Below are 24,468 nucleotides of genomic sequence, written 5' to 3' on the forward strand. Positions count from 1 at the left end.
TTTGTAACTGCAGGACACATAATACTGATTTTGAACTATTTTGTCCAGGTTCCTTGCCACCGGGGACTCCTTCACGACCAAGCATTCAGTTACAGAGTCAGTGTGTCCACGGTGAGCCAGATCACCCCCCAGGCAGCGACGGCCATCTGGGACTGTCTAGTGGACGACTCCATGGCTGCGACTTCACCTGGAGACTGGCGGTCCATCACAGAGGGATTCCAGGAGCGCTGGAACTTCCCTCTGTGCTGTGCAGCTCTGGATGGGAAGCACGTCCAGACAAAGGCACCCCATATATCATATAGGAGACACACACATTGATATACACTAAATATTCATTTCATTTCTTTTTTGTGGTGCCCAAATTGATGCACCTGCTTGATTTTGTTTAAACAATTATTGCACACTTTCTGTAAATCCAGTAAACTTCTTTTCACTTCTCAAATATCACTGTGTGAGTCTCCTGTATGATATTTAACTGACATTTTTTATTGTAACAACCAACGATTTATACAGGAAAATGATGTCTATTAACAAGGTTGCCCAAACTTTTGCATCCCACTGTATTAGTATATTTTGTCATTAGTATAATATGAAATAAATTCTACATGTGTCAAGTCGTGTGCCAACATTTGCTGTGTAGTAGAACTGAGACATTAGTCATTATAAAAATTTATTTGAAATAATATTAAAATTCTCACACAGAAATACATTAAACATAAATATATAAAATATAAGTATTTACAGAGAGACAGGAATAAAAAGGACCAGCTGCTCTCCAGAGTAGGAACCAGGCTGAGGAGGAAATGCTCCATTGGAGACTGGTGTGGCCTCTTCAGGGACACCAGGATGGCCAGCTCCACCACCGATGGACCGTCCTGGGACCCGTTCCTCATCTGCCTCGGAGCCGTCCTCCCCTGTGGGCCTGTAAAACAGCACAAAACACAAAGAAATGAGAAGGCTGCTACTAGATTTTAATTTCAACATTGAAACAAAAAAAAAAAAACAGGATATAATCAGATTGGTTGTAGATTTTTTAGTAAAGGTGATCACAAGGCAATCCCACAGAGTAAAAAGCTATCAGTGCTTTCTGTACATCTGATGCTACAATTACATACCTGTGGGTGCAGCAGCAGGAGCTCAGGGACTGGGGATGCTCTGCTGCAGAATCAGTTGGTTCTATCAATACAGTATTAAATGTTAACAGGTTGAATATAATAATCGTAGAGTAGACAGTGGTCCCTCATTTATTGCAGCAGGGGTTCTCAGAATAACTAGCCCCTGGCCACGCACTTTATACACTGTTTTCCCCACACACATGAACATTGGTCACAGTTCTCACAATTGATTCTCAAAGTGCAAACCTTTGTAGATAACAAATCATAAAAGTATTATTATGCTGCGTTTTGTCTTCGTCTGCCTGCCACTTTCGTGCGCCTTTCCGTGTCTATTTCCGAATGAGGCTCATAGTTATGGGTGTTTTTGTGCTGTTTTTTCTATTGGACGTGATGGTTATCAAAACCAAACATAAATTTGGCAAGCGCAGGAGACACGACACGGAGCAGATTTGTCAATCAGGCTGCAGAATGCAGTGCTGTATGGTGCAATAGAAAATCAGCGAAAAAGCGAAGCAGTGACAGATGAGCGGGACCACTGTGTGCTGTTTATTAATAAACAAAATATATTCCTATATGACAACATGCATAAAAGCAGAACGGTATTTGTACATCAGTGGGAAAATAGCGGTGGCTTGCTAGCTTTTGTGCGGCTTCCCCAGGTCAGCGAAAACTTTCAAAAGAGAAATGAATGAACTTACCAGGTTGCCCGATCTCTTCACATATCTTCCTCCAAGCTCGGTCCTTTTTATTCCTGTCTCGGTACAGAAAGCAGCTGGTGTCGTACAGCTCGGGTGGTTTGCAACTGCGTTGATTAGCCTTCCCTCCATATTGAATGAAGTATGATGGGCTTTGGCTGGATCTGCCCCTTTGACCTAGGTCAGAGCCACGTCACCAGGCTCCTGATTGGTTGTCGTGGCGCGATTGGACGCTGGAGTTCAGATTTTTCCAACTCGAGCGGTAGACGCGAATGTTTTTTTTCGCGAGTCAAACGCACCAGACACTCTACACTGATTCGCGTTTTAGCGTTTTCGTGACGCAAATCTGCTTCCGAATTTTCGCGGGACCTGCAATTGCGTGTCATCGCGCTTTTCCATTGACTTTACATGTAAACCTGACGCTCTGGCCGCCTCTATCGCATTCAGTGTGAACACACCGTAAGAGCCGTTTTGTTCGCGATCAACACATCACTATAAGCGAGTAACATGGGATTTGGATCCTCCAAAACGGTCGGCACAGCCGAGTTAAAGGTCGTTGTTACATCCCCCAGGAGGATGTCTCTTCTCCCTACTAACTCTTTGTTTTGTCTAGGCTCCACCTCCTCTGTCCTGATTGGATGCTGCTCAGAGTCCGGCTAATTGTTAATCAGCAGAGCACTACTTAAGGCCTGTGGCGCTGTGCCTCTGTGCCCTCTGGCCATTTTGGTTGCCATACTGGTACAGGCTTGCATGCCTTTGTGATTTGTATGTGCGTTGTTGTTTTCATGTTCAGACTGCTTGTAGGGGAGAGCTGGCTTTTGTTTTGACATCCCGTTTTCTCCTGTTTATGTGTTGTTAGGTAGGTTATGGTTATAGGTTGTGTATTGTTTTCTTTGGAGTTAGGTAAGTTTCTTTTATTTTTACATCAGGGATGTTTTGTTTGTTGTGTTGGCCTTGGCTCTCCCTGAAGTTATACCTCAGTTTGAACCCAAATCTCATCACCAGCATTAAATAAACCTTTTTAAAGTTACCATCTTGGCTCCTCCTTCACTATCCACCTTTATGTTCGTCCCTTCAACCCCCTAGACTAGCCAGGGGACGTAACAGTCGTGCAGGGCTCTAGAGTGCGACCAATTTGATGCGTCGGGTCCGTTCTGTGTTTACGTCTTTTTGCGCTGATTCTGAGCTGCAGGTTTTGTCTCTCTCCAACCAAAATTCACAGAGCCAACAGCAAAGGAAGCAGCAAACTACGCTTCACATTTGATCAATGTCGTCATGAATTCCCTCTTAGTTTTGCTGTTTTGCTTCCACCACGATAAAAATCACACTTCCTGCACAGCTCTCTCTCTCTCTCTGTACTTCAAGAACAGTTTCCCGTCTCTGTTTTCTGCATTATTCATTCGCTTATTACCCACCAGTCTACCGTTGTTTACAGCGCTGTCGGCCGCTGTCTTTTTCTTTTCTTTTTTCACTTAAATGACCTCGGACAAAGTATTTTTTTCTGTTGTTCAATACTGAAGAAATGTAAACTTTTTAAAATTATGCAGAACATTGCAGAATATTTTTAAGGTTATCTGCTATGAAAAGTCAGGCCATAAAAATCTCCTTCATGTTTTTCTGTGTTTTATTCTCAGTTACTTTCACACAAAGGCCTCTGCTGTGATGTTCACAATTCTGATGAAGTCTCACATGTATCAGTACTGATAAATGATCAGAATTATAATAACTGAAGTGAAACACTCATAAGTGGGAGGACAAGAGGAGCCTCGCCTGGCAGAGCTGCGACGTGATGCCCATCATGCCCAAAACTGCCTGGATGAAAAGAAAGGCAGAAAAGAGGAGAAACAGAGCACCGTCCTGCATAATGCTGCATTAACAATGTACAAGACCGTAACACACCAGCGTGGAGTGACAGAGGGAAAGGGTGTGGCGGCGGCAGAAGGGGCACTTGAGGTCAAAAGCCAAATCGTCAAGATGCATGTATCACCTGCGGCCGGCACGGACGCTGGCACAAGAACTGCCCTAACTGAGACCAGACCCAAGGTGGACAACGCGATGACCAGCAGCAGACTGAGGGGAGTGGGGCAGGACTCCAGGAGACGCTTCAGGCTGTCTGTGTGTGTTTTTGCATCAGTTCCTTGATGCAAAAACACACACAGACACATGCTGACACAATGAAGAATGCTTTGCTAAAAAGTGCTCATGCTGATACACAGAACAACACACACACTGTTGCAAGAAGCCATTGAACATTTTGAAGGCATGTCATGCCACAGGGCAGGCTAGATTCTCATTCCCATCCTCAAAGACCCCACACACCCTCAACACACTGTTCACACTTCTGCCCTCAAAACGAAGGTTCAGACGTGTGAAATCCAGACACTGCCATCAGACACTGGAACAGCTGACCGATTTTAACAGTAATCATTTTTGCACATCAGGTCATCTCACATATCAAACCAGCATGTTAAGCTCATACCTCTTTGCACATAAATCTGTTTAACACTTCAATTTTATTTATTCATGCTATTTGTATTTTATCTTATTTGTACATAGTAACCAGTATCAGTGTGTGGACAGCAGAGAAAGAATTTAATTGTACAGAGAAATGTTTTTTCTTTGTGCACATAACAATAAACGCTTTGAATCTTTGAATCTTGAAATCTTGAACTCGACCGACAACAACGATCTCTCCTAAAGCGATGTGTATACTTAGTCGTGGAGGCCGCTACAAATGTCTGATTTATGCGCTCGAGTCAATGGACTGTTTCCACAGGACTGTGGAAGTGCTGGTATGGCTTCTGTCCTGTGAGGACAGGCAGGAACACTTTGTGTGTTTGAAACTTTTCCCACATCGCTGACATCAGTGTGGCTTCTCTCCAGTGTGGATAAGCAGGCGTCTCTCATCGTGGCTTTAACCCCTTGAACACATTGCTCACGTCGATCTGGCTTTTCCCATCCAGTGACAGATTGATCTTCATTACTTTACTAGAATAAGCTGTCTGCTTACCTGTCCTGGTACAACCACACAACAAGGTCCACTGTGAGCTGTTGTTTCGTTTAGCATTTCACACAAAGCCTACAATTCACACTAGCAACATACTTTTACTTTAATGGTCTGGATGTGTCTCATGTTTTAAACTTTCTGCATATTCTGTTGTTTTAATTTTGGCGTACCTGCTTGAGAGGAATGAAATACACACAAAACACATCAAATCAAATGTGAGTTTTAGTCCAATTTATTTGTTTAATTATCACATCACTAATTAACAAGTAATCACAATACATTTTTTTCCAAACCGAAAAATAAAATTCAAATTATGAAAAACAAACACACACACGCAAAAAACAAAACACAAACAAGGAGGTTCTTCAAATGACAGAGTAAGTCTACCTAACACATCCCATAGTTTTTCAGCATGCTCTGCAGGTACAGTAGGTGTTCGTTAGCTAGTGTTACACTTGCATGTCAGATGTGAGTGTGGCAGCGTTCGATGAAGTACTACGAGGCTCCTTGGACAGATTTCAGAGGAGCTTTTATTAAATAAGCCAAAATGTTAGCTACGGTTCATTTTCTCAGCCTCAAATAAGAACGTTTTAGGGTCTCTGCCCTCTGAGTGCCGTAACAGAGCGGCTAATAGGCTTTGATATGCAGAATGTCCAAATGACAGGCCTGTATGTGGACCTCTGTGCCCACTGTTATGCAGTGGCATGTGATTCAGGTGCATTAGCTTCATTCCCATTTAGCTTTATTCTTTTATTATATGAACCTGCAGAGGTCACTGTATGCTTACAGAAACGTTTCTCACCTCTTAGGACTGGGCTTGCAAGCATAATTTCATAGTGTGCAGACATACATGTGCGTGCACTATACATTTTGTTAAAAAGGCTGCAGTTAATTAAATAATTAAGCATATATACGTCAATGTTTCTAAATCGAGCTGCTGCGACAACTCAAAATAAAATCATCTGCTATAATATTTGAAAGACTTGAAGAAGTGCTGCACTGGGAGTCTCAATTCTGGGCGAGATGCAGTCTGTAAAAGTGGCTGTGACAAATTTGATATTTTACACCCTCCAATCAGATGAGCACGCCCCCCACAGAGCTACAGGAGTGCATACGTTGTGTCTTTACTGCACTTATATCTCAAAAGACATTCTTTACTTCGGTGGCCCCTTTCAATAAAAACAGGTAGACCTTTTTATTTTTGCAGTTCTTAAAAACAGCCATAATAGTTATGATGCTTCCTTAAGGGTACTTGGAAAACTCCCCACCAACCAACCCTGCTTGGTATCTACTTTGCTTACTTCTTATATTTTAGGGGCCATGAAGAGGACTACAGAGCACATCTGTACACCCGTGTACTGGTAAGTAGAAACTCTGGGAGAAAAGCAAAGCTAGAAGAAGTTGGGACAGGCACAAGGAAGCTTTTTGCTAGAAGACAGCTGCTGCGGCGCAAACAAAGCAATTCAACTGCTTGATGACAGCTTTTATTAACGCGCCAGCATCTGCATGTGAAATATTCCCAAAGACAATTCCAAAGACATTGGTTGACTTCCCGTCCCTGTACTTCTGTTAAAAATTACCGATGACTAAATCAATTAACAGCTGAAGAAGAAGAGAGAGGGCATGGGCATTCACACTACTGCAAAAGCTCACTCAGAATGAAGGATCACTTATTCCTCATTATTTCCACTCCATAACAGTCAACCCTCGCTGATACACTCAAGCTTTAAGGTGCTAAAGAATGTCATCAGAGCTTTTCTACAAATCACTGATTTTAGTGTCAGCTTGCACTGAAAACCTCTGTGTTTCTGTAGTTGGATGCTATTGCTAGGAAGAGCCTAATGAAGCTGAATTTGCATTTTGCTTTTTGGGAATTTTGCTACATTTGACAAAAACAATGACTTTGCAAACACAGACTGGAAACAACTGTGTGGGTAGTTCAAACGTAAGTACTGTTCTTCAGAAAACTGTCGGGTATACCTCAAACATTTTGGCAGTTACACGATGAGTTTCACCTCGCGGCGTCACAATGTTAGCTTAGATTATTGTGGCCAAAAGGATTAACAGCACTATTTCTTATTGTGATATCAACAGAAAATTACAAACAAACCTCTCATGCTAGTGAGGTAACATTTTCAAACATGGTAGCTACTGCTAGCTACCAGAAGCTTGTTAGCTTCTTTCAACGCATTGTTTTGGTTTTATAATTTGGAACTTTGCTGTTTTACTTCATTGTCATGAACCCTGTTTTCAGACATAACAGCAGACAGCTGTTTGCAGTTTTAAAAAAAGCACCAGATGGGAGGCAAGTACAGTTAGCAGCTGAGTGGTGAAAAAAGCTAGCCATTAACTGTAGCATGTAGCAGCTAAAGAGTTGGTTGAGTCGAAGATAAAAAGAAAATGCTGTTCTTTTATTAAGCTAAGACGTATTACATGGACTGAAAAGGGCATGCTATGTTTGCTAACACGTTCCCCATCCTAACTTTATGAGATAATGTTTTGATCTATCATATTTTCATTTGCCAGTCAGTTAGATGTATGGTATCAGTTTCAGATGATACCCAGCCCTTGTTATAGTACTTTAATGACTGCTGACAGAATCAGTTTGACAAAGCCAAAAGAGCAAACAAACAAACAAAAGAAACCCTCTTTAAATCCTGACAGTGGCTGACCTGTGTGTGTGTTTGAGCCACGGAGTTGGTGCATACAAATCTGTGGTCAGCTGTGAAATTCAATCATGATTTTAAAAAGGGGAAACAAAGATTACAAACTGGTTCTTCCTCTCTGTTTCCTTTAAAACATAAATCAGCTAATCTCGACACTAATTGACCAAACCACAACACTTTCATAATGGACATCAGCCTTTAACCTAGAGTCATATTATCTGGCCATGCATTACAAAGGCAACATTTGATTACATTGCTACAATAGAAGAGGATAAAGCCACATCGTCCCTGCTGCTGTTCCAACAGGACACAGGAGTGTCAGCTGAAGCTTTAGCCAAATAACATGCTACCATGATCCTCACACACCTGAATGGGACAAGAAGCACTATCAGGAAAGGGTCACTTACAGGATTTCCTTTTAACAGCAGCACCAGATTTCTCCTGGCATTTCCTTTCACTCCCTCTGAGCAGTTTTAGGTCAGAGCCTGGGTCAGCCTCATTCGCTGTACTTCAAAATGACAGGAGGCACATACGATACACACAGCTCCTTCGACTTCAGACATATTTCATATTTCCTCATCCACATTTGGGCTGCAGACTGAACTTCAACTTCCTCTATTACGTTTCAGAAACGTTCAGGTTACAGGCTTCCTGCTATTTTGCCATTAATAAAAAAACAACCCTTTTCACGCTTCTAGCCACGCCTGCTTTTTCAACGTCCTCTCTCCCTCTGAATCTCTTTCGTCACTGTGTGTCTTGGTTTAGAAAAACCTGTGCGTGTTTCCAAGATTTTCTGATCAGACAAAAAAAAAAAACGACCGCCCGTTGTATTGCTTATGCAGGAAGACACTATAAATAAATACAACTTTGTTTTAAAAATCAATGAAGGAGGAGGAAAGGAAAAAAAGAAAGACGCAAGAAATAAGATGAGCAGAACACCGAAGCTCATTTTTACACGATTTGTGTCACTCAAACACATCATCACAAACACAGAGAATAAAGAGTTAAACAGCCTACATGTTGTCTAGCTTTATTTTGTTTGTCAGCGCGTTTATGGTAAGTGTTGCTGAAGAGAGAGGAGGAGACGGTGAGATGAGTTACTATGATGTCACTGAAGCAGAGAGTAAGTGGATGCAGGTAACAAACAGCCCCTAGAGTCACAAAGGAAAGAGAAGCCAGGGTTTCCATGCTGTTTAGTAGATGAGTGAAGTGACTTGCTGCTGACGCTGCTGTGGGTGCGGATGCTACTGGGGGAGGGTGATGGAGAGCACAGTCTGCCACAAGGCTGTGGGGTGAAGAGGATCCAAGCAAAAACCCAGAATGTGAGAAAACCTTACTGTGCCCTCGTTTCCCCTTCGCCTCTCACCAGGCACAGTCTACACAGTCACTCAGCCAAATCTAGCAGGGCGAGGGTGACGGCGCACAATCAGTGTGAGAGGAAAAGCATGATGGAACTACTCGATGGGTCAAAATGTAGCAATAGCAGGTTAGAGATATTGAGAGGGGTCACAACGGTCACGATCCCTTTAAGGAGCTGCTGCGGTCGACCCCCTGGACCTCCACCTGGAGCTGCAGCGAGGAGGGGGCGAAGGGGGAGCTGACGCAGCCGACCGAAGCCAGCGACTCGATGAGGGAGACACTACGAGTTGTCGGTTGCTGTTGTTGTTGGTGGTAGCTGGTATGTAGGGAATAAGAGGAGCCGTGTGGGTGGGGTCTGTTACTGTTGTTGTCCTGTGGGGCTAGCCAGGTGACGATGTCAGCGCCGTGGTCCGTGCGAGAGCGAGCATTCTCGCGGAAGTTGAGCTTGAAAGACTCAATCTAAAGCAGAAACGTTTGGGGGGAGGAGGGGAGGACAGGTAGGGAGAGGGGGAGAGAACAAGAACAAAGAAGGAAAACAGGAAAGACAAGGTGGGAGAGGGGGAGGCGGTGACGTTGAGGGGGGGAGTTGAAATGAGGAGGGCAGAGGGACAGCAGAATTAGATGCCTGTAAGATAAAAGATGGTGATGTGATCAGGAGCTTTGGACTGCAGACAGCACAACAATCAGACACTCGGCTCAGCAGGACAAGTACATCAAACCTTTCCTGCCTCCTCCTGGTTCACTATGTGGGGATCCCACCCAAACTAACACACCAACACATACTTACTTGTCTCTGGGATGTGTGAGTCCAGAGCCTGGGGCTCCTGGAGGCCCTCACTATGACAGGGAGCCCCGTCCTTCAACCCATTCTTCAGGGCAGCGGGGCCCCCAGCCTGCCCTGGCTCGGAGCCTGGGGCCGGGGCAGGGCTGCCACTCAGGGGGTCCCCACTCCCTTCTGTTGCCTCCTGTGCCCCCTCAGCCTAGAAACACATAGCAGGATGTGTCAATTGGTGGGGATGGAACAACCTGGCTCCAAATCTCCATCATCATGGCTGAGACGTAAAACTATAAGTTTTAATTATTATTATAACTTTTTTGTGAACAGCAACATGAAGTTCTTCAAACAGCAGTTTATGAGTAATTTATTTAGACATTTTTGGATGACAAGAATTTGATTAATGCAGCTAGAAGGATGTGGAGCCAGACTGAGGTGAGGTATGGAAGCTCTGAAAGGTTCAGCGAGAAAAACGACTTAACCTACATTGCTGTCTTACGACTTAAAAACAGGTGGAAATAACAGATTTTGCCAGGATATTCTGTAAAATAGTCCTCAGACTTGTACAGGTTAGCATCTTCAGTGAAGGATCAGCGCTGGTGATGAGAACTGGGTCTCCCCAGCAGGTGACTTATTTTCAGATGAAGCGTCCAAAAGGGAATTAATTCAGGAGTGGAACCAGAAGTGTGCTCGTCCTTTCCCCAAAGATTCACCAGGTTACGAACCTGAAATTGTCCCTGATGGTCAGACTGTCAGTGAGGACTCCACTGCAGTGTCCTGAGTTAATGTGTGCAAACAGCTTTAGGAATGATCTCGGCAAAATCCTTGTTCCACCTGTTCCCCAGTGCTGCACTCTGAGGTAAAACTACTGGATCAGTAATGGAAAGTGGATCCTTTCCCCTTTGGTTGGGAACTCAGAGCTTTCATAGTGGAAAAGAGATGGAAATACAAAAGACCCAAAAAACAACAACTTAAGAATACAATATTACAAATAACATCTGAGCATGCCCAATGAATGCAATGATAGAAATATAACTGAAAGTCAAACTCATCACCGAACAAAGCTGATGTAATGTGAAGGACACGTCTCTACAAAGTGCCAACATTAGCTCCTCCCAGTTAAACCCACTTTAAAACCCTTCTCCTCACACACAAGTTCTTTAATAATAAGGTTAAAGGTCAACCCAACAGAGCATTTCACTCTCACACTGCAGCCTTAGTCGTGGGTCCTACAGTTTTTGAAGTCGAGCTCTCAGCTTTCCTCTTCTGCTCCCAGTTTGGATCCATGAGCAGACTGTTGCTGACTGCTGATTTGGAGCTACATAATAAAACTGAATTGAATTGAACATTATTCTATCTTGGACGAATTTAATGTCACTGTAACAATTTCTCCAAAAGCAAAAATCAAAACCTGTCAGAATGAACCAAAGATGCCTGAACAGCTGGGAACACACTGAGAAATGAGCCAGGAAACAGTTTCCCTTCCACGGAACGACCACAGGCAAGACGCCTAAGAGACTGTGTGTGTGTGTGTGTGTGTGTGTGTGTGTGTGTGTGTGTGTGTGTGTGTGTGTGTGTGTGCATTGTAATGAAGGAGCAGTAATAGACACTAAACATGGGATTGTGCAACGGTTGCAAAGGTTCAGGTTCTGCATAAATCTGGATTCTGCAGAATGGAAAAAGGGGAAACTGTATCCTTTCATTGCTTCCAAAATAAAGATACATTTTACAAAGCTGTGCAAATCAGTGCTAAAAATAGGCTCTCTTATTTTGATGTTTGTTCTATTCGTAGCAATGATCACGAAGATCACGATGACCGGGCAAGCAAACTAGTGAATGAGGATGAAGATGTGACGATGTGGTGACCATGAAACAGACAGGCTGCCATAGGCTGAGGGGACAGGTGACATCATTATCATTTGATGAACTGGTGAATTTATATCCATTCTTTTATGTAACATGAACATTTTGAACGTTTTCAGTTTTTATTAAAAAACCAAAACCAAAAAATGTGCCCTTTATCTGTCACGGCTGCTTTCTGTGTCTCTGAATGTGCTGGGGGAGCATCCAGACGCTTTCACAACAGCAAGCTCAGGAGACAGGAAGCTGGCTGCAGGGAGGAGGGTTCGAGGCCGGTGTGTGAGGCCATCCCACCTTACATGTCATTACCAACACAGAGGCCGAACAAGACCAACGGAAAAAGCCAGAGTCTTCATTTTTTGCCCCGATACACAAGTAATCCCACGATGTAACACATTTTTAAATACTAACATGCAGACGCATGCAGACCGGAAGGAACTGAATTCACAACAGTGTCCTTCAGACAGAGGTCAGGGTTAGAGGGCGATGCTGCGAGACATCAGATGCAAAGCAGTTTTAGAAGGTTCTGATGTCACGTGTCAGTGATTTTCAGGACGGGATTTTTTCATAAATTATTATTTTATTCTGATTATTCTTCTGATGAAATGATCCTACGTCTGTGAGAATGAAGCCAAGACAATCCTGAAGAAGCAGGTTCGGTCTTTTTTAAACTTAAATTCAGTTGTGACTGTTTATTGAAATGTCCTTGCTTCACCCTGTGAGGAGAAGTTGATTTATGTCGACTCGAGCTCCCAGAACATAAACTCCACAACAGTTGTTGTCTACAAGCTACAAGCAAAGTTAGCCTTGAGACCAGGGCTGATGCTCCTGCCTCAAGTCTCACTTCTGGATTCATATCTGCCTGGATCTTGTGCCCTGCTGACAGTGGACAGCTCGCACAAAAAGCTGTGAAACTGCAGCTTTCATACATAAGGTTAAAAAAATCTATATTGTTCTTATTTTATTCATTTATCATAAGTGTCGTTAGTCTCATGAGGGATTTAGAAACACGGGTGCAGTCACTTCATTTTAATACCAAGAGCGTTTTTTTTTCACCGTTAAATATGGATGAAATCAGCAGAAAACTGTGTGTCAGGTTGCATGATTGAAATATTCTCTTTATTTTGGGCCTTGAGAGGGTAAATCGGAGGTTGTGATTTTAACCAAACCCAGTTCATCGGTAAGTTAAATGGCACTTTTCACAGATACAAATCACAAAGTGCTTCACAATACAACCAGAAATATAAATAATAATATAAAACATTAATTAAAAGCTTGTTTGTATAGAAATGTCTTCAGCTGCTCTTTCAAAGAGTCGATGGAGTCTGTACAGCCTAAAGACAACAGAGCTCCACAGCTTTGGTGCCTGTACGTGGGACCAACAGTGACCTCTGACCTGACGACCTAAGTGCTCAGCAGGTCAGAGATAAACTGGGGAGCCTCACCGTGCAGAGCTCTAACAGATAAAACTACTATTTTAAAATGAAAGCTAAAATTTACTGACAACCAATGAAGAGAAGCCAAAACTGGAGTAATGTGTGAGCTGTTGGTGCCGCAGCGTTCTGTACTGAAGGTCTGCTTTGGGTTGTAACACTAGTGAATAGCAGGTGGGCGGGGCTTCTCTGCTTCCAGTCAGGGATGACCATGACGAGGTCATGTACCCTGTCGCTGACATCCAGAAGCACTTTTGTTACTTTGTTTAATATGAGCACTGTACAGTGGATGTCCGTACTGGGAGGATGAGAGTGTGTTAGTGCTGTAATGTAAGGATAAAGGCCATTATCGCCATTTGTGGACATAAATTTAAAAAAACGTTTCTTTGTTTTTTCTGTCGTGTTGTACCAAACCCTGACTCACCAGTTGTCCTTCATATTAACTGTAACTGTTGTTACAGCGCTACTTTCTTTATCCATGAAAGCGAGTCACCCCAGCTGCAGCTGGCGCTCATCGTTTTCACTCTTTAGTTTGTTGACTGATCAGAAACAGTTCAGTGGATTCAGAGGGACGTAAACACAGCGTGCATGGCTGTGGCTCGCGATCTCACCTTGATGTTTCCTCCTCCAGGTGAATGGCTCACATTGTCCATGGAGCCCACTTTGGACTGAGCCTTTTCCCTAAAGTTCACTTTGTGAGACTCGATCTTCACATCGCCGCCTCCTGCAACACACACATGTACGCAGATGCAAGCTCGTGCAGTCACAGACAGCCTGTAGTGCTGATGTATTGATTCATTGTTATTGTTTTATGACTGCAAACTCAGAGCACACAGGTTTAGCTCACCAGGCTTGTGCTTAAGGTTGTCCTTGGAGCCCAGCTTTGACGTCACCTTACTGACGTCCACCTTCTTGTTGAGAATCTGCACCTGTTGAATGTCACAAATGTTCCTTCTTTAATCCACAGATTCGTGTAAAAATGCTCGACTGTGGTTGAATAAAAGGACCAATCAGAAAAAAGAAACCCAACGTCCTGATTATACTTTGAGTTACCAGCATCAGGACAAACAGCACGCTGAACAAACCGCATCTTCTAGTTTCTTCGTCCGTGTTGTAGAAAAATGTTTTTTTGTGAAATATGTTTGTGCTGAACCCACGACAGAGACTAAAGGGAGGAGCTTGGCACAGCATCATTGCAGGAAACCAGAAACCCCAGATTTCTCTCAGTGATTTTGTCCTTACAGAACCAAGACAGCCAATCAGAGGGCAGAGGCTCCTGTTGGGTTGAGTAGGGTTTAGTAGGTTAGTGGGAGGGCGGGACAACACAAGACAACTTTAAGGAAGCGAGCGGGAGTGTGAAGCAGGTTCTGGGGAGGGGCTTGTACCTAAGCTTGGCCAGCATGCCAACAACTACAAAGCTCCATTTTCCAGCCAAGAGCAGCATTTACGTTACGAACATCGTCTTACAGTTCTCTTCTTTACACTGTGCCTCTCTTACAGCATTTCATCTGTGGCCTTCCCTTCATTCGAGCCATTTTAATGGGCTCTAAATATCAGACTAACTGGCCGGGACATGTGGGCTCTGGTTGTGGGCCAGACAGTACTTACATTCCCTCCACCAGGAACATGCTTCATATTGTCCTTGGAGCCCAAGCGAGATGTGACGTGGCTGAAGTCCAGCTTTTTGGAGACTATCTGAACCTATATGGACACAGCATAGCAGCAAGAGGGGAGCAGAGAAGAGCGAGGGAAAAGAGGGGAGGAGATGATAGAGGAGAGGTGAGGTAGAACAGAAGCAGAAACAAGAAGAGAAAGTGCAGGGAGGAAGAAGTCACCATCACAGGTAGGGTTAGAAAGGAAAGGATAGAAGGCGGAGCGAGGTTCTCTTTAACTAAACATAGCCGGTCGTTCAGCATCGCTGCTGTTTAAATAAGATGGAAACAGAGCACCAGGAGAAAAGGACAGCTGAAGGCCCCAAAGAGCACACCGAACCTGCTTTATAAGCGCACACATGCAGCACAGCATACAGACGTGAACGTCTCGGACCCTCATTAAACTCTTTAAACGGAGACGCCGCCGCACACGTTGGTTAGCTGAACTAAACATACACCAAGAATTAAAACACACATATTATTTACAATACGTCAGGTTAGACTGCTAGACCCAACACACACATTCTGCATCCAAATGAGTTTAGTACGGTGGCCCTGAGAGGTCAAACACACCTTAACAAAACAACAGTAGACAGAAAAATGCAAAAGCTCATGAAACACAGCAGACGTCGAATAAAACACGTGAAAAATAGAAGAAATGCAGAAATAGCTAAAAACTAAATCACAAAGGAAAACAGAAGCGTTTCTGGGGACACGAGAAGTGACAAGCTAACAAGCTAACAGGCTAACAGGCTAAAGGTCAACATGTATCTACAGTATTATATGAAACACATCGATAAAACACACCTGCACCTCCCTCACAGCACCGATGAGTCCTCTGCTTCTATTCAGCATGTTTGAATGTTACTTGTAATGAGTGCAGTTCATTTAGTTTTGTGTCCCAGAAACACTCGTGTTTTGTTTCTGATTTAATTTTAAGCTTTTGCTGCAGTTTTTCCTACAATTGTTGTTTTTTATTCAACTTGTGTTTTTTGGTGTTTTTCTATTTGTTTTGTCACCCTGACCTACAATAAGACGGAGACAAAAGAAGAAGAGCAACAAGCTGAAAAGTTGAAAGGTCCATAGATGACGTCTGTAGCTGTCTGGGTCCAGAACATAGTTTGGTTGCACTGCAGTCTGTGAGCTCAGTAAGCACGTTCCTGATGAATTTATGCTGTAAACGTCTATTTTTAAAGTCCCACTAAACACAGCATGGTGTTCATGTGTAAATTATGATCAGTGGGTGGACCCACACTGGCCATGCCCATCTTTTATATACAGCCTAAGGTAATGATCACACGTACCAATCATGTGCAGGTGACTGTGTCCATGTGTGACTGATCTTTATCTGGACTTCAGTGACTCGGACGCCCGTTAACAGTTAACATTTAAATGAGTTAAGGTCAAAGAATAATTCGTGTGCTTCTGTCACTTTTGTAATGCAATGAACCTGAGAAAAATGCATTTAGACTCCCTGGATGGTGTATGGATCGTAACACGTTTGGAATCGAACGTTTTATCTTTGTCCACAAACTACAGATTTAGACTGGGAGAGCAGCGGCTTGCTTCAAACAGCTTCTCTACATTGTGTTAACTCACAAGCTGCTTCAAACCCCAGGCCAGGGTTAATTATCTTGGTTAATTAATGAGCAGAGGGTTCAAATTTAATTACAAATTGACCATAAATAATCCGATAACTAATTTCCCCACAGACACGTCTGATGCCCGTGTTGGGAGAAACTGAGAGAACAGGAGGCGTGTGCAATTTCAAGAGCCTCCAGTATACTGGCTAGCCTGCTCTTGTGCTCTCACTGGGTCGAGTTAATAAAAAAACAACAGAAATGAGAAGCAGAGAAAGGCAACCGGAAAATATATCAACAGAAAAGAGGGTCATGGTGGGAGGATGGAGAGGGAACTCACTTTGCCCTGGCTGCTCTCTTTGGAGGTGAAACCCCTGCTCTGAGAGGAAGGAGGCACCTGGGGAGACAAGTCCACACAGGGTCAACAACAACACCTCGTTAAAAAACACAGGAGGACGAGGTCAGAGTGCAGAGATTGTTTGGAAGCACAGCGGTGAAGGTAAGGAGTGAGGGGACAAAAGAAGGAGGGGAGCGAGGAAGAGTGGAGAGTGCATGCACAAGCAGAACCCGATCAACCCCATCGACTCCACAGTACTCAGTGCTCTGCTGTTTACACCATCGGACTGTGAAACCAGGGCAACAACAGAACCAATGAATGAAATGGCATTTTTAAAATGATCATTTAAGGTTAATTTTCTGTGTTACTGCAAATTAATCAGCTTTTGTCCATCAAGTAAATGTTGGACTTCCTGTAGCAACGACCGCCTGATCTCATATCTTAGCTGTTATTTTGTTGACATTCACAGAAAACTACACGAGACCAGTGTCGTAAACCTTTTCAACATCCATCCTCTTTCTAAAGAGCCTTGATGGAAGTTGTGTGTCTACAATGACAGTAGATGTACATGCAGAGGAAATCCCACGCAAAAAAGAGAAGAAGCAGAACTATGGGGACCATTTTACTTCAGTGAGTGAGCTGATAGGCTTTAGTGGGTTGGACAGGTAGGAACCCACAAGAGGTCAGCGTCAGACGTGAAATCAGAGTTGCACAGTCCACTTCCTGTTAGTCCATGTGCAGTCGGTGTCAGAGAGCACATGCCACACTCATACAGCGGTGAAGACCTACCTTCCCTCCTCCGGGCTGGTGCTTCATGTTGTCCGTAGAGCCGATCTTGGAGCGGACGTTGCGGACATCGGGAGCTGTGGCGGGGCGAGCTGTGCTCCGGGAAGCGGTGGTCGCTGTGGTTGAAGAGGCGGCCCGCGGGGCGCGGGGCACCGGGGGCTTCTTCTCTGGCCCCGTGCCTGCGGCGGAGGATGGCGTTGCTGGTTTGGCTGCTGTGGTTCGTGTGCGGGAGGCAGTGGTGGTGGTGGTGGAGGCAGTGCTGCGGGTGGTGGTGGTCTTAGGCTTGCTTGAGTCAGCTAAAGGGAGAAAATAATTATACAGAGCTTTATAGATCTCTCTGCCAAACTGGAGTTATGATCGCAGCTTTTTCAAACCAGACTTAGAAAAAAAAAAAGAGGGTAAAACAGCAAAATAAAATATGGTGGGCATGCATATCCAAGGCAGGAGCCCCCGGACACACAAACCACTCCACCACGTTAGGTAGCGATTCACGGACGCTATACCAGTCTGAGGTGGTGAAGAGAGAGCTGAGAGTGAAAGCAAAGCTCCCACTTTACCTGTCGATCTACGGCCCTACCCTCACCTACGGTCACCAGCTGTGGGTAGTGACCGGAAGGATGAGATCGCGGGTACTCTCCCTTACAGATGGGTGAGAGGGTGAGAAGTTCAACCATCTGGGAGGGCTCAACTGGAAAGGAGCCAGTTGAGGTGGTTCGAGCATCTGACCCTGAATTTCTGAGCAGCAGTGTATAAATACTGCTACAAGCCGACTTCCTGTCTTTATTGTAAGCTAGGATAATCACCTCTGGCTTTATATTTAATGCACAGCTCTTAATGTAAAGCTCGGTTATTTCCAATGATGTTAAACTCTCTGTTAAGCATCTTAAAGACGCGTTTTCAGGAAGACTAAGAGTTCCGACATTATTGCTCCGCGTCTTCTCAAAGACGCATGAGGGCTAATAACGAACACACAACGCTGCCCGTTATCAACCTTAGCATAAAAACCTAAAATTAACATTACAGAAAAATATACAGCGGTGCAAAAACCCCGTCTGCATCCTTTTCTCTGGTACAGTCACCACACATATCTTTTAAAGGGGAGATATTCAAACACCATTGATTTTCAGTGCTGTAATCCTCTCTGAGTAAAGACACTTTAGCTCCAGCATCCTAAGCCAGCCTGCACTGATGCAGTGCAACATTTGCACCAATTCAAATCTGTCAGTTCACACACTTTGGGCTGGACTGTATGCCAACTCTTCTTTCAGAGCGCTGAGGCATCCTGGACCACGTGTCCTGCTGTCAGTCCTCCCCGAGAGCCTGTCGGATATCTCCGGCTCCCGTTAAGACATATTTAACGGAGGAAATCCTCCCCCTCGCCTTCATGTTTCTAAAGAGTAATTTGACTTTCTGCATGAACCCTGGCAGCTTAGACGAGCTCAGGCTGCATCAGCAAAGAGCTGCAAACTCCTGTCAACAGCAAGGGGACAGTAATCCACAGGCTGCTGCGGTGAAGGTTTTTAACTCTCCAGAGCCTTTCAGCAGTAAAGCCTCCCTCTGCATAAGCCTGCCCAGCATTGTCACGGTCGGACACAATGAGTGCGTTCTGGTGCCGCAGTCCTGCTGACAGCTCTCCTGGTGCCAAAACAAACTACTCTGTCAACAGCAGGAGAAAAGCCACAAACGCACAGAAGAGGCAGACTGAGGCGAAGTGAGGAGAGGATTACAGAGAAGAAGAAACAGGAGAGAAACATATGCAAAGAGACGGCACAGATGGAAGGAGCACTGCGGAGTACCACGGGATCCTTTCCCTCATCACATCAACTGCAATACAACTGTCTGTATCTACACTGGACTGTGCAGCACTCTAACTAAAGTATTGTCCCATCTTGAGAACAGAACATGCACCACAGTGTCGACCCCCGAGCGGACGAGCTGTACACAGTGGCTTCAGTTCAACAGCTTGTTAATGCAGATAACTAACTGAAAGCACTTAGCCAAGCAGGTATGGTCAAGATGACCAGCTGAAGTTTAAACTGAGGATCTGAATGTGGAGAAAAATGATCGACTGTGACCTTGAACCTGGCTGTCGGTGCCAGATGGGTTGGCCTTTATAGAGACCGGTCTGAAAAATGCAGAAGACCACACCTCATGTCAGCAACGAACACAAAACAGGCTACAGTTCACACGAGCTCACAAACAGACTGTACAACAACCTGGTGTGATGAGCCTGAGAAGGGTCAGGATTAAACTACAGGTGTACACAGCATCAAAGGTCAGATCCATACGTATCAGCGGTTCACAGCTGAAGCACATTCTGCGCTTAGCGTTAGCTTTCTGAGCTGGATGTGGAGCAGGAGATCTGTATGATGCTGTCATCTAAAAAAGGACAAAGCCCTCTGAGGAGCGTTTCCAGCTGAACCTTGTTGAATCTGTGCCATAAAGAGTTAAAGCAGTGCTGTAACCCAAACAGAACCCGAGCCCGTACTCGCTGCACTCAGCTGATTAGTGGGCGTGTTTTACTCGTCTGTGCCACGTGTCAGAAGACTCGGTAGCTCTAAGGTGGCACAGGCAGACTCTCACTGCACCCATACTGTATATATAAGTGTGGCCACGGATAGTTCTGCTCAACCCCATCACACCTGAGTCCTCATGCTTTATTTTCTCCAACAGTTCTAACTGCATGCACTTCATTGTGACTCCGTCTTAGTCTATTTTTACCTTCTTTTGTTTGTTGCACTAATGTAAGGTGACCTTGAGGGTCTTTAAATGTGCCTATAAATAAACTGTATTATTATTATTAAATGTATTATCTGCAAGTCTTAGAATGACCGAGCCACAAACATGTGCTTACACATGTACTAACAAAGGAAAATAAAGAGACTACACGCAGGCGTCTGAGCCAGCCCGAGAGAATATAACTAATACTCTGAGCGAGGCCTAATGAAACTGCTCTGCTCGTACTAACGACAAAGTCAAAGTCTAATAAGGTCGGACACTGTAGTGGTTTCTACCTGTCGAAGTCCTCGGGGCGCTGGGTTTCTTCTCCTCTCCTGGTTTGCTGTCTGTCTTAGAGGCTAAAAAGAAAATGTTTAAACCTTTGTCAGTCGTGTAATTTATCAACACAATAAATAAACCGAGTGTAAAGAAAGCCACACACATACCCAGAGGCTTTCTGGCTGCAGCAGTGGTAGTGGTGCGAGCAGATCCTGCCGTGCGCACTGGTGCAGTGGTTTTACTGGCTGCTGTGGCAGCAGACGTGTTTCTGCTGGCTGAACCTGTTTGATTTGAGGCAGCAGTGCTGGACTTTGTCACTAGGGGGCGCTTCTCTGTTGTTGTCTGAAAAGAAAGAGAAAAATAAATCTGGGCGAGGTAATATGTCATCCAGGAAGAGAGAGAAGAAACGAATGAATATGGGCAAGCATCTGCGGAGGGATATCAAATCAACAAAACAGACAGCAGCAAATTAGGTCACAAAGCATCTTCAGTGTGCCTGGATGTTGTGATCAGTCCAGCAAATGTTCGCTGGCCTCACTGAGATATTCAGGTCAAAGATTTTGCCCCAATTGGCGGAAGATATGGACCCAAAGCCCTCAACGATGGTTACACATTTCACTCAGCAGCGTGTTTGCCTCTTGTAACCCTCAGAGCAGGCTAACCTTCACATTCAGCCGAGCCGTCCTGCAACATGAGTCACCCTGCACCCCTGCAGCTCCATCAGGGCTGTTAATATGTTGTTGGTGCAACAGTGTTTACCTTTAAGGAGCTCAGCAGAAGAGGCTGACAGAAGGTTGACTGCTCTTTTTGGGGAACAAGGCATTAAAGTGGACAAGCCAATTAATAAATGGAACTTTTTATTCTATTTTATTGCCAACTCACAACAACATTTGACCCGAGGTGCTTTATATTGTAAGGTAAAGACCCTACAATAATACAAAAGGCCAACAATCATATGAGCCCCTATGAACAAGCACTTGGTGACAGTGGGAAGGAAAAACTCCCTTTTAACAGGAAGAACCCTCCAGCAGTCCCAGGCTCAGGGAGGGGCGGGGCCATTAGCCATGAAAGGTTAGTGTCACAGCTTCGTCCTGACATAATATCAGTTCCATATACAGACAAACTAATTCTTATAACTGCATGTTTGCAGCTCCTGCGGTGGATAAAAACCAATATCTGCATAGTTATTATAAAAACCACTCGTGTGTTTGTCTGAATTCAACACATTTTCATATAACACACACGGCTACAGTAACACACTCCTGTTCATTCAAACGAGAGGCACAGCTAAATGTTTCAGCGTGTTTAACCCTCTTGGCTTTTTCCTGCATTTCCAGCTCACAAACTTTACATGCATTTACATTTTCACCGTCTCTGTGAGCCTGTGCACGCAAACAGACCAGATGGCAAAGATTCATGACCACGGGGGAAACAGACGGTTGTTAGAAACTCCGCTGATCCTAACTTTAGTTAGAAAAAGCCGAAGAAGTAAGAAATCTGTTGTCCTGATCGATGTGGATGAGGTTTAATGAAATCACTTCAAAACATAAGAAGGACTCATTGTGATGACGTCAATCGTGCAGCTCTGTGTAACTGAGCAGGCTGCTGCCGCTGACCGCTTCCTGTTAGCTAAAACTTACCTTGGGTTTAAGCTCACGTGTCGTGCTGGTGGAGAATGATGTGAGGCGGCTGGCAGAAGTGGTGGAGGGTCGCTTAGACCCTGCAGCTGTTGTGGAAGGTGCTTTAGCTGTGGTTGTTTTTTTGTCTGTAGTGTGGGGGGTGGAGGTGGCGACAGAGGATACGGGACGCTTAGTCAGGCCTGGAGCAGGACCAGCAGCACCTGCAGTGCTCGGGCGCATTTTGGCAGCTGCGCTTGGTTTGGTTGCCCCGGCAGCAGGCTGCGATGCAGGACCGACACGCAGGAGATGGATGGATGATGGATGGAGGGTAAAACCAAGGAAACCAAGGAAAATGGATAAAATTAACAAAAATGGGTGGTAACAGGAGCAGGGTCAAGCAGCACAAGCAGCAATTACATCACAAAGTCACAAAAAGTGAGAACAAAAAAACAGAAAACAAAAACAACTAACACTTAGCATTTACTCTGTCGCTTCAAGGCAGTAAACAAACACAACCAGGACAGACGCTTAGGCAGCATGCACGCTCGGTTTTTAAAATGCGCTCATGCCATCCTGTCCGCTCCCACGCTGCACGTCTCAGATGCTTTCAGCCATCATGTCCGTATTCAGCCTGATATTTATTAGCAGTTTGGATGATTTATGATGTAAGATGCAAACTGCCGTGAAATCGTACACTGCTATCATTTCGACTTGTTACCGCATTACTGTAGCGTGCCAACATTTGGGTATTACATTTGAAATTCCACCCTGAGTGGGGCGTTACCCTCGCTGTGATACTAAAACAGTGTTTTATCAGAATGATCCTAAGCATACGTCAAAGCAACATTTCACTCTTACACCTTCCACTGATCCCTACCTTGGTCTTCCTGTCTGCCAGCTCTTTGCTTGGTGTTGAAATGCTTCCATTGGCTGAGGGTTTGGTAGGTTTCTTCGCCTTGTCTCCGTCTGCCTTTGCAGCCTTGTCCTTCTTCTCGTCTTTCTTCTCAACCGTCTTTTTGTCTTCCTGGGTTTTGTCCGGCTTCTCTTCCTTCTGTGTTGTTTTTTCCACCGGCTTCTCAGACGGCTTCACCGCCTCACCGTCTTTCTCCGTCTTCTTGGCCTCGCCTGCGTCAGCCTTTTCTGTCTTGGCGTCTTCCAGCTCCGCTGTCGCCTTTGTCTCCGTGTCGGCCTCTGTCTGGTCACAGCTGGTCTCGAGCTTGACGGATGTCGGCTGTTGCTCTGGGGTCTTTTCCACTTTGTTGATGTGCTGCTCTTTGCCGTCCTTCATTTCTGTGATCTCGGGCTTCTCTGTGGTCTTGTTCTCTGCTTTGTCCTCCACTTTGGACACTTTGGACTTGTCATTTTGTGCGATTTTGCCCACATTCTGTGCTTTCTCGACGTCAGCCTCCAGCTTTTCTGTAGCCTCCACTTTTTCTTCTTTCTCTGTCTTCTCTGCTTTATTTATCTCTGATTTGTCTGACAATTCTTCTGCTTTCACTTCATCCTCTTTCTCGGGCTTTTGTTGCACAGGCGGCACTTTCTCTGTTTCCATCTCTTTTTCAGGCTCCCTTTGTTTTTCATCCACCTTTTCTATCAGATTTTCTGCCTCCTTTTGATTTCTATCCACCTTCTCTTCCCGTTTCTCTGCCTCCTTCATTTTGTCTTTTTCTCCCTCTTCCTCCACCTTAACCGGACTCTCACTGCTCGTGAACTCAACCTTTACACTCTTCTGCTCGACTTTATCCACAGGGTCAAACAGGTCCACCTTCTTCACACTCTCCTCCTTCTTCTCCTCCTTCTTCTCCACCTTCTTCTCCACCTTCTTCTCCTCCTTCTTCTCTGTCATTTCTGATTTTACTGAAAAGAAAAATGACAAAAATGTTTTTTTAAATAAAATGAGAGTCAATAATAGCAGAGTTCATTCAGACAGTTACGCAGTCCCACAAGAACAAGCTCCGGCTCAGGACAGAAACCAGGAATTCACCACAGACTTCAGGCTCATGTAAATCTGTCCACAGCGCATAAAGAAAACCAACAAACATCTCTGCTGTTGGTTCAAAGCTGCAGCTTCTCACTGAATCCTCCGGCCACACCAACACAGAGATCACAGTAAATACTGTAGAACAAAAGAAATCTGTTTTTAACTTTCGTGCTGGTTTACTTTTACTGGACAAACTGGACGAAAGCACAAAAATATGTGATTTGATTCCACGACACAAGCTCTGAGGGAAGTGAGCCTCTTACACAAGTTAAAATAAAAACTGAACTCCAGCTTTTAAGTTCACTGGTGAGGAAGTTACTGTGCTTATGAACAAAACATGAAAAGAGAAGCAAACATGCATCTGAAAACCGACTTCACTGAGCAGTAAAAACAAACTCATTCACGGGTTTAGATTTTTGAAGCACTCTGTAGTTGGTTTTTCAGTCTCTCTGTATTTCTCCGTCTTGAGCTTCCCTGTCTGTTTATGTGTGTTTCACGGGTTATAGTAACTTCCTGTTTTATTTTGACAGTAACCTTTAATTGTGCATTCTGTTTCACTTCCTGTCTTTGCTCTTTTCCTGCCCTTGTGATTGTCTCGTCTGTTAC

The 24,468-nt window shown here is 44.5% G+C and overlaps 1 protein-coding gene and 1 long non-coding RNA gene across 16 annotated transcripts in view; both read right to left on the bottom strand.

The window, feature by feature from the left end:
* Nucleotides 1-201: 201 nt before the first annotated feature.
* LOC145430824 (uncharacterized) lies at nucleotides 202-1,904 on the bottom strand. The gene is made up of 3 exons (XR_013911146.1): nucleotides 1,814-1,904; nucleotides 1,116-1,176; nucleotides 202-922 (listed from the first exon to the last, which is right to left on the bottom strand). It is a non-coding gene; the product is annotated as an uncharacterized LOC145430824 (long non-coding RNA).
* Nucleotides 1,905-5,033: 3,129 nt separating this feature from the next.
* Nucleotides 5,034-24,468, bottom strand: part of LOC113029844 (uncharacterized) — a 121,082-nt gene continuing 101,647 nt past the window's right edge. For 7 of the 15 annotated variants that reach the window (XM_080306314.1, XM_080306310.1, XM_080306311.1 and 4 more), the window contains 11 exons: nucleotides 22,759-23,738; nucleotides 21,903-22,160; nucleotides 20,430-20,604; nucleotides 20,280-20,342; nucleotides 17,269-17,561; nucleotides 16,483-16,539; nucleotides 14,519-14,611; nucleotides 13,758-13,839; nucleotides 13,522-13,634; nucleotides 9,630-9,822; nucleotides 9,308-9,467 (listed from right to left, as the gene is read on the bottom strand). In XM_080306314.1, the coding sequence (XP_080162440.1) occupies nucleotides 9,460-9,467; nucleotides 9,630-9,822; nucleotides 13,522-13,634; nucleotides 13,758-13,839; nucleotides 14,519-14,611; nucleotides 16,483-16,539; nucleotides 17,269-17,561; nucleotides 20,280-20,342; nucleotides 20,430-20,604; nucleotides 21,903-22,160; nucleotides 22,759-23,738 (2,315 nt within the window). In that variant the 3' untranslated portion in view covers nucleotides 9,308-9,459. The other 8 variants (XM_080306322.1, XM_080306320.1, XM_080306321.1 and 5 more) reach the window with 5 other exon arrangements.

Source organism: Astatotilapia calliptera, chromosome 9, assembly GCF_964374335.1.
Source record: "Astatotilapia calliptera chromosome 9, fAstCal68.1, whole genome shotgun sequence".
Taxonomy (NCBI): Eukaryota; Metazoa; Chordata; class Actinopteri; order Cichliformes; family Cichlidae; genus Astatotilapia; species Astatotilapia calliptera.